The 10,610-nt window shown below is 46.0% G+C and overlaps 1 protein-coding gene across 1 annotated transcript; it reads right to left on the bottom strand.

The window, feature by feature from the left end:
* Positions 1–5,519: 5,519 nt before the first annotated feature.
* dmrta2 (DMRT-like family A2) lies at positions 5,520–7,269 on the bottom strand (the record flags this gene model as incomplete). Its single annotated transcript, XM_079221108.1, has 2 exons — positions 5,520–6,400; positions 6,807–7,269. 2 exons carry the CDS (start codon positions 7,267–7,269, stop codon positions 5,520–5,522), a joined length of 1,344 nt encoding a protein of 447 aa, XP_079077234.1.
* Positions 7,270–10,610: the final 3,341 nt, after the last annotated feature.

Below are 10,610 nucleotides of genomic sequence, written 5' to 3'. Positions count from 1 at the left end.
CTCATTCTGGGGGATCCCGAGGCGTTCCAAGGCCAGCCGGGAGATATAATCCCTCCAGCGTGTCCTCGGTTTTCCTACCAGTCGGACGTGCCTGGAAAACCTCTAATGGGAGGCGTCCAGGAGGCATCCTGACTAGATGCCCGAACCACCTCAGCTGACTCCTTTCGACACAAAGGAGCAGCGACTCGACTCCAAGCTCCCTCCTGATGTCCGAGCTCCTTACCCTATCTCTAAGGGTGAGCCCGGCCACCCTGCGAAGGAAGCTCATTTCGGCCGCTTGTATCCGAGATCTCGTTCTTTCGGTCACGACCCAGAGTTCGTGACCATAGGTGAGGGTTGGAACATAAACCGACCAGTAAATGGAGAGCTTCGCCTTCCGGCTCAGCTCCCTCTTCACCAGGACGGACCGGTACAGCGCCTGTTTTATTGCTGCAGCCGCACCGATCCGCCTGTCAATCTCCCGCTCCACCTTACCCTCACTCGTGAACAAGACCCCGAGATACTTGAACTCCTTCGCTTGGGGTAGGCAGTTTGTCCCCACCTGGAGGGAGCAATCCACCGGTTTCCGGTAGAGCACCATGGCCTCAGATTTGGAGGCGCTATCTCTCATCCCTGCCGCTTCACACTCGGCTGCAAAACGCCCCAGTGAATGATGGAGGTCACAGTCCGAGGAGGCAAACAGGACCACACCATCCGCGAACAGCAGAGAGGCGATCCCGAGACTCCCGAAACGGATCCTCTCTGTCCCCTGGCTGCGCCTAGATATCCTGTCCATGAAGGTCACGAACAGGACCGGTGATAAAGGGCAGCCCTGGCGGAGGCCAACACCCACCGGGAACGTGTCTGACTTATTATTGAGGATACGAACACAGCTCCTACTGCAGGCGTACAAAGACCGGATGGCCCGTGCCAACGGGTCCGGCACCCCATACTCCCGCAGCACCCCCCACAAAAACCCCCGAGGGACCCAGTCGAAAGCCTTCTCCAAGTCCACAAAGCACATGTAGACTGGTTGGGCAAACTCCCAGGACCCCTCCAGTAGTCTTGCAAGGGTAAAGAGCTGGTACACTGTTCCACGACCGGGACGGAATCCGCACTGCTCGTCTTGAATCTGAGGTTCGACAAGCGGTCGGAGCCTTCTTTCCAGCACCCTGGCATAAGCTTTTCCCGGGAGGCTGAGCAGTGTGATGCCACGATAGTTTGAGCACACTCTCCGGTCCCCCTTCTTGAAGATGGGAACCACCACCCCGGTCTGCCAGTCCATGGGCACTGTTCCCGACCCCCATGTGACACTGAAAAGGCGTGTCAACCAAGACAGCCCAACAATGTCCAGCGCTTTCAGCATCTCAGGGTGGATCTCAACCACCCCTGGCGCCTTGCCACCAAGGAGCTTTTTGACTACGTTAGCGACCTCTGCCAGGGATATGGGAAAAACCACAAAGTCTTCCGGCGCTGCCCCCTCTCCGGGGGACATGTTGGCCGGGTTTAGGAGTTCCTCAAAGTGCTCTTTCCACCGCCCGACGATGTCCCCAGTCCGGGTCAGTAGTCCCCGGACTGGGGACTGCTGCTGGGGACTTCCCCCCGCTCGAACATGGTGTTCGTTATGGACAAACTGTGGCTAGCACAGAAGTCCAACAACAAAACACCATACGGGTTCAGATCGGGCAAGCCGTTCCTCCCAATCACGCCCCGCCAGGTTTCTCTGTCACGTGAGCATTGAAGTCTCCCAGGAGAACTATGGAGTCGGCAGGCGGCGCCCTTTCCAGGACCCCTCCCACCGACTCCAAGAAGGCCGGATACTCTGAACTGCTGTTCGGTGCATAAGCACAAACAACAGTCAAAGCTTTACTCCCTGCAACCCGTAGGCGCAGGGAGGCGACCCTCTCGTTCTCCGGGGAAAATTCCAACATAGCGGCGCTCAGCCGGGGGCTCGTGAGTATCCCCACTCCCGCCCGGCGCCTCTCACCCTGGGCAACTCCAGAAAAGGACAAAGTCCAACCCTTCTCCAGGAGCTTGGTTCCAGAGCCCATGCTGTGCGTGGAGGCGACCCCAACTATATCTAGCTGGTACCGCTCCACCTCCTGCACCAGCTCCGGCTCTTTCCCCGCTAGTGAGGTGACGTTCCACGTCCCTAGAGCTAGTCTATGCTGCCGGCGATCGGCTCGCCCAGGTCTCCTGTCTGGCCCGCCGCCCGGTCTGCATAGCACCCGACCCCGATAATTCCCCCCGCGGGTTGTGGGTCCACGGGGTGACTGCTGCTCCATGTTGTTTCTTCGGGCTGAGCCCGACCGGGCCCCATGGGCGAAAGCCCGGCCACCAGACGCTCGCCGACGAGCTCCCCTCCTGGGTCTGGCTCCGGGAGGGTGCCCCGGTTTCCCTTGTCCGGGCGAGGTAGCTTTAGACCGTGGGCTGCTATTCATCAGGGTTTTTTTGAACCGCTCTTAGTCTGCTTATTTTATTAGTCTCCTTATTTTATGTTTAGTTGTAATACTTAACCCTCGATTATTGACTATTCGTCTCATGTTTAATCTAAAAACACATCTTGTGTGGTTGATAATACAAAATCGTATTTTCATAACACATATCTAAACCAGTAGTAATGTATTTCACAGGCAGACATAAAAATACCAAAGGATGCAGCTACGCAGTCATTTCTGCATAAATATATATATATATATATATATATATATATATATATATATATATATATAAACACATATAATAAATCCAAACGTGATCTGTAAACTACAAGTAAACAAAATTCGGAACAAACAGGAAGTACTTTTTTCTGTGACTTCCTGTGTATACTTTGAAGGCAGCTGACAACTGTCCGACTTCATTGCAGTTTTTTGTTAACGCCTCCTGCTGCGGCTGCCTGCTCTCGTCTGGAGTCCAGGCGAGGCGCAGCTCTAACGAACGAGCCTTTTGTCTGTTGTTGTCTGTATACATTTTGGTGACAAATGAATTTCCCCACTGGGGATTAATAAAGTTTTCTAATATAATATAATCTATTTTGTAAAAAATTATGTTGCAAGAATTAGGAATGTTTGACTGGCCCCACTAAGAAAGTATAGTCTGCGTAAATACGTTCACTATACAGCTGTGAGTAATTGTAATTGGCAGGATGCAAGTTAATAGTATAAATATTATTATGTTTTTTTATTTATTAATCAGAATCAATGTTTCTGTGGCAGATACACAGCAAACCTTTACGTTTCTGTTTGGTTATGGTGGGCTATCCTGCTAGTTTATGCTTCAGTTCTACTGTCGCACACCTGCTGCAGTTCAGGTCACGTGCTTCCTGCTCACCTTGGTCAGCCCTGCTTACCGCTCAGCCAATCAGCGTGAGGCGCTGGGACGCGGTAGTATTGGACAAACTGCTTGGTACTGACACTGGTTGACCGGCAGGTGGCGCCACTGCTCTTCGGAAATGGGGAGCTTTCTGTGGAGGAGATGAACGTGCTGTCATCTCTATACCAGCATAACCAGCGGCCCAAAAAATATGACGTCGCGTCGGCCATCGATATTTACAGAATATTGTTATTTATACATTTTATTGAGGGGAGGATTCATACAGGATGTGTAGGTTTTACCAAAACATGTTTAGGTCGGTTTCTTCCGTCCCACAAAGCTCTGTATCCGATTATTGTCTTATGATGCACTTATGCACTTTTCAGCCTTTAGATTTGGTTACGTGAAAATAAATAAAGCATTACTTCTAAACTGTGAAAATGTGCCTAATATGAATTAATTCACGAGTTTGAGTGGCTTGAAATAAATGAGCTCAAACTTGACACATGTTTACTTTACTTTTGTTCTGGATTATCACTGAACTATATTGGATTTGATTTGTACAATCAACTTTATTAGTAAGGGTGTATCTGATCTAATAGTAAATACGTCATCCAATGATTGGATTTATCTTTTTATAATATAATGGACAGCCCACAAACCAAGAAGGCCGATGGAGCTAAAACTGATCCGTCATAAAAAAGTAAATATTTCACTACACACAGCCACGTCTATTTACAATAGCTATAATATGTATGAAACATCAGGTTAAGATGACAAGGAAGACATTAAAAAATTATATATTCTGCTGTAAACAGCTCTTTGATGCATTGTGTTTGTGCCAAAACAAAACGCACTTTATGAAATGTGTGCAATCTGTTTTGCAGGTTCAAGTCATCATGTGCTGTTGACACTGTTGTAAAAAATAAATCAGTATGTTTTGTATTTGTCTACTTGACTTGAGATTCGGTAGAATGTAGATTGCTTCTGTTGTATTTAGAAAGAACAGAAGACACGTCAGTGAGTAAAAAAAAAGAAAGAAAAAAAAGCAAAGAGCCTGTCTGTCTCATCTTGCTCAAGTTAAAACAAATGGTATGATCTGAAACGCAGGATATACCTTTTTTATGATTTATCGGTCCACATCTGCCAACAGGCCTAATGGGTTTGTCTGAAGAGATTGTAATGTTTTGATGTTTGGTTACAGGAGCAGGTTTTACCACCAGAGGCCAAAACATCTGACACATTTGGAAGGTTTTCAGTTTGTGCATCGAGGCCGTTACAACACGCCTTGTTCCCGATGCTCCCTTCAAAAAATTAAAATATGTAACACGTGGACGATCACAACACAAAATGATGATACTTTTCCACTTTTTTTAAAATAACATTTATTTCCAGCATATTCATACAATGTGACAGCACAGCTTGTAACATTTGAAGATGAACTGACTTGATTCAGCACTTTGTCACAAAATATTAGAGCCGACTAAAGGATAAATGAAAATTCAAACATAGCAGAGCGTTTCATGTTACCAAATGCAATATATAATACAGGCAGTTGGAAATGAACTAAAGAAATATGGGCGATAAGTGAAATAATGCATAAGGAAAAAGGGATGGTATTTACACATCATTAGTTCAACTTGTACATCAGGAAATGGGGTTAATATCCGTATAATCTACATGTTTTAATAACTTAATTTTACCTCATTTAATATTCCTTGTGTGTGAGAAATGCATATTTAAAGTTTCCTTTTGAACCTCATGTAAGTTTCACCAACCAGCTGAAAATGAAAGAAAAACTCATGTCCTTGTTTCTTCGTTTTATTTTATATCCTGCTGCAGAATTGACATAACAAAAATCAGTAATAAAAGTATGTGTATATAGTTTTAGCCTTTTGTGCTATTGGGTTTTCTTTTTTACTTTCCCAGATTTATTTTGAAATCTATAAATAGTTTTTTCAGCTTCAGGTTATTATATTGATCGGGAAGTCATCCGAATTTGTATAGTCAAACATATAAAATATTTGTTGAAAATTACACATAAGTGAGTTTAGTTTTTGTTTTTTTTTGTTTTTTTTAAATCTTTTGGACCTTTTAACTACAAGCCAGACATTCCTATTATTTACAGTAGCTTGCAGCCAAAAACACATTACAGATCTTCGCCAAAACATTCAACACTTGTGGCTACAAATACAATGCAACGTGTGTGTTCGGTCAGTCCAGCGGCCTCACTGCTTCTCCGGCGTGTTGTTGACCAGAGGCCCGTACAGGCCGGTAGTGTAGGCCTGCTCCTTGTGCAACATCGTCCTGTCCCTGATCAGGTCGCTGAAGGCATAGTCCATCGGGGGTCTGAAGCCCAGAGTGGGCATTAACCCGGCGGTGGAGTACGGCGTCATGAAGGCCAGGCCTCGGCTGTGCGCGGAGTAGGCCAGCCGCAGCGGGTTCAGCCCCAGGTGGGTGCCCAGAGGATAGGTGCTGGGGTCGGCGAAGTGCGGGGAGTTTGGCTGGAGAGGAGAGAACGCAGAGCGGTTGCTGAGCGTCATGGCTCCGGGCAGCATGGGCCTCGTCAGGGCGGTCGTGGATGCGGAGGACGCGGGAGACTGCTGCGCGCTTTGGAGCACCCTCTCGGCCGTCCACGTCTCCTCGGCCCCGGGCTTGTTGGAGCCCTGCGCGCCGCTGTTGTTGAGGATCTGCTCGATGGCCTGCACCACGTCCTTGCCGCAGCCCTGCAGGACGAGCTCCAGGACGCTGCGCTTGTGGCTCGGGAACACTCGGGTCAGGATGTCGATGGCGTTCATGTGCCGGGAGGCCGCGGAGGACGGGGACGGCTCCTGCTCGTCCTTGTCGGTCTCGGAGCCGGAATCAGAGCCCAAGGAGCTGACGGAGCGAGGGGTTTCCCCTCCGTCCTTCAGAGGCTTGGACACCGGCGAGCTGATGAAGGACTCGCTGTCTCCGTTCTCGGAACCCGAGCCTCCGCGTCGACCGTCTGGGGAGGAGATGCCCGGAGCAGAGTCACTCTCGGTGGACGGTTTCCCCAAATTCACCTGAGAAGCGGCGGATCCGGACATCTGGATCTTTGGAAACAGCTCGTACTTCTGCATACTTACATCTGTGGACACATCCAGAACACAGTGTGTGAGATGGGGGGCAACACATGCCAACATATGAATGTTACAGTGAACTTAGACTGAACACATGTGTAAGCAGCAGAACGTTTGAACACCTGTCTATTAAACATTAGGCTTCAATACAAACATTGTTGGGTCAGTCAAACAAAACAAAACAAAACATCTTCTTATCAGTGGTCTTGGCATCTCAATTGCAAGCTCAACTAAATATTCTTTAACAGTTTAATATAAATGGAATAATCAACAATATTTAGGCCTTTATCCTACTTATTGAGACAACTTCCACTTCACGTATCCCTCTTTTCTTTCCCCGGTCACAACTGATACCTGGAGGTGTTTCCACTTCCCAAACATATAATGATTCTTAACGCTCAATGCTCCTCTCACCTGAGTTGCCCTCGCTGTTGACACAGGTGAACACCTCGTAGTTGGGCCGCGGCGGGATGATGCCGTTGGCGGCGGCCAGCGCGAGTCCCTCCGCCGTTCCGTAGAGCAGCTGCAGCTCCCGCGCCTCGTTCTCCTCCTGCGCCTGCTGCCGCCGCAGCGCCACCTGCGCCGCCATGACGCGCTGCCGCTCGGCGATCAGCGTGCACTTGGCGCACATACAGTCCTTCCAGCGGCAGTAGCGCTTGTGGCCCTTCAGCGCGGACACCACGCCGTGGTTCCTGCAGCGGGCGCACTTCGGGGTGCGCGGGTATTTGTCCGTGGCGCGCAGGATGAGCGGAGGGCCGCGCATGAGGCTCCCGGTGAAGGACACCGGGATGGAGGCTCCCGCTGCTGCTGCTGATGCCGCCGCCGGGTGGACTTGAGAGGCGGAGGAGACAGTGGGGAGCTCCTGTCTCAGATCCATGCCCTTGATCCTCACTGGTGTAAACTGAACTAACGAGAACACTTTCTTCTTCTCAACGATCTGCTTTATTTACGAGTAGTGAGCCGTGCACATGTGCTCAGCGGTGCATCTCTGGGCAAAATGGTGAAGTCAATGATGTCGCTCTGACTATCGTGCCACAAAAACAAAAAAATTCTATGATCGAAACTCGAGTGTAAAGTGTTTAAGGAGTCTGCAAAAGAAGAAACAAATACTAAGATACTGTCGAGTTTAAATCCGAGGAGAGCAGGAGTCGAGAGGAGCGATGGTTCCTCCCCGATAGAAAGTGAAGTCTGTCCAGGAGGAGCCGAGGTTGCAACTCGCCACAGCCTGAGACACTAACTTCCTCCAGAGATCGTCAGTGGATACAGATCTCTCTCTCTCCTCTCTCTATTGTTGCTCCTACGTTTTCATTAGACAAATTTGACAACAATGTGGCGTCTGTCATTGGCCAAAGGAGGAAGGAGCGATCTGATTGGCTTGCCTCTTTTTTTTTCAACTGTGTCCACCTGAGTTCTTATTTCAAAATATCAAGTGTTAAGAATCTGAAGGGAGTTCCCTGAAAAGCTCAAATCGATGCTGTGTATTTCCTCAAAAAAAAAAGATTTTTATAGATTCAAAACAATAGCCTCTATTTCGTTTATTCTGCTTCATCGCGGGCCGATGTGCTGGCAAACAGGACACAAACATAAATAACAGCCCTGCAGTGAGGGGAGATGCTCATCCCTTCCATACTTTCTGTTTATTGCTCAAGAAATATTCTGTATCATTTGACGACATGATTGTTGGAGAAATCTCTAGTTTTATTACAGTTATTCCTCAAAATAAAGATGATGCGTGACTGTAATCCTATCAACCTGGGAGGTAAGTATCATTTATTTTATTGATTTAAGAGGAGGCAAAGTTTGATCTGTTAGAAAAAAGTCTATATTTGCAGATGGTTATAGACTGAAGCTATATATCGGTGAATTTGCGCGGGTCACTCGGCTACAGGAGAACTGTCCACATTATAACCTCGTCCTGTGGTCACTGTAGCCTACGTGTAACGAAATACATTTTACATTTTAAATTATATAACATTTGTTTTTAATAATGTCTATTGATGAGAGGAAAAAAGCAAACTAAATGTGTTTCGTTTATCATTATTTTTGGATGCAGCCTATTGGGCTCTATAATATTTGGACACATTATTTGGATATAGCATGAATCAAATAATCGCCTTGGTATGATGGAGACATTGATTAAATGAGCGTCACACCACAGGTGTGTCGTTATTTCGTTTCCCAAATGTAACGTGACAATGTCTCAAATGAAACTTATCCATAATAACGATTATTCGCTTTGATACATTAATAATAATTTGTACAAACAAAAAAGATATTATATTTCCCTCTAATCAGCCTGCCGTTCCCGTGTCCCACAATAAAACATTGCTTTTAACAAATGTGCTTGCTCCGCTTTTGCACATGATTGTAAACGTGTTATAATTCAATTGATTACACAAATAAAATAAAACACATTTAATATTTTTTTAACTGTCAAATTATTCTTTTGCAAACATATTGATTTGATTGAATTTACATGCAGATTCTTCGAAATAATTGGTCGTTGTTTTGTGAGATTAAAAACCTATATACTAACATAATATATAACATAAATCAACGTCACACAACCCACACAATAATATAGATTAAAGGTTGAAATATATTAATGTAAAAATCATAATAATAAATATTGTTACAATAATGTTGTTGTTGTTATTATTATTATTATTATTATTATTAGTTGTATTGTTGTCATTATTAAGGTCTATAGGTTATAATGAAGCTCTACTCTGACATAATGTAATAATTTTAAAAGTATCCTACTCCCTCTATTTTTTATTTAGAAAAATAATTGGATTTACAAACGATGTCCCCCTTGCCTGCATGCAACTATAATGAAGTGTTCCTCGTCGCTTCCCGTTGAGAGAGGAGGATCACACAGTAGGTCCGCGACGCGCAGCTACAAAAGGGCAACTCGCGGAAACCACCTGCTTCCTCACCTGCTCACTCAGGACAATCCTGCAGCTTTGAATTCATATTAAAAAGTTATAGATTTTTGTATTTTTCTCTCTTTTTTTTTTTTAAACCAACACAATTGTCAGTCCCTTTGAGGACGATAACAACAGTCTTAGTGGAGAACAACGACTTGAAAGCGGATGAAGAGAGAAATGGCGTCTCAGCGGCACCGTGCGTGTGCAGCCTCTCTCCTCCCAGGCTCATTGTTTACTTTCTCAATCACTGTAAGCAAATGCCATCTGTTTCCCTCGCCGCTGTCATCTGCACCGTAATTACCATAGCCAACAGGCTAATGGACACGATATTAAAACTACATCTTTTTGACATTCAAAGTAATTATCTGCCTCTCACTCGGGTGGGATGAGAGTCGCTCGTCCTGCGTGGTGACGCGAGAGTATAGCGACCTGCAGGATGCCCGGCGCTCATTGGAGAGAGTACAGCTTATAGGCTCATGGCGAATAATATCAAATAATAATAATAATAATAATAATAATAGTAATAATAATAATAATAGTAATAATAAAGCAGCCTGCTATTCTCATCAATCTGAATGCTCAGGGTGTTACAGACTAAACAAAAGAGAACATAAAGACAACTGAAGTTCCTGAAACTTGGAGATTTGTAAGCGCTCATCCTCAAGTGTCGATATTAATAAGAAAATATTTTAAGTGACAATTAGGCTGCTTGGTTTTAACACGTGTTCATTGGGTCGTATTGGTCCGTAGAGAGCACTACATGTCTCTGTGTTTAATATGATCATGTGAGTTAATCCTGAAGGGTGGATTTAGATGATGCTTATCACCGATTTCCTCCAAAAGCGTGCACTGTTCTGCTCGGGCCTATTAATCGTTCTAGTTTGGCTGCAGCAATAACGGAAAGTTCATTTTGGAGAAATATGCATTATGATAGGGATTATGTTCGCTATTATTCCTCCTGGCCCAATTAAAAATGCCCCCCGCGCAATTAAAAGTGACTGTGAGCACTTAGAAAATCCAACATTCTTTTAACCACTTCATTAGGCGTATGCATCAAAAAAAAAAACAACCTGTGATGCTTTCATTTCTTTCAGGAAGGCTACAGACGAGTGGGTTTTTAACACCCTGTTAAGATCACAACAAAGGCCATGCTTGACCCAACATATGTAGCAGCATGTTTCCGCTGGCCCTGCACCCCGGTGCGGCTTTCTAGCGGCCTCTCCCACTGCCGGGCCCCGCCTGCAGCCCGGCTGGGCCCGGATCCCCTCCCGCGCCCTGCCCGCCGTCA

The sequence above is a fragment of the Taurulus bubalis genome (genome assembly GCF_910589615.1).
Source record: "Taurulus bubalis genome assembly, chromosome: 7".
NCBI classification, from domain to species: domain Eukaryota; kingdom Metazoa; phylum Chordata; class Actinopteri; order Perciformes; family Cottidae; genus Taurulus; species Taurulus bubalis.
Note: the sequence above shows the minus strand (reverse complement) of the source record. Positions and strands in the feature narration are given on the sequence as shown.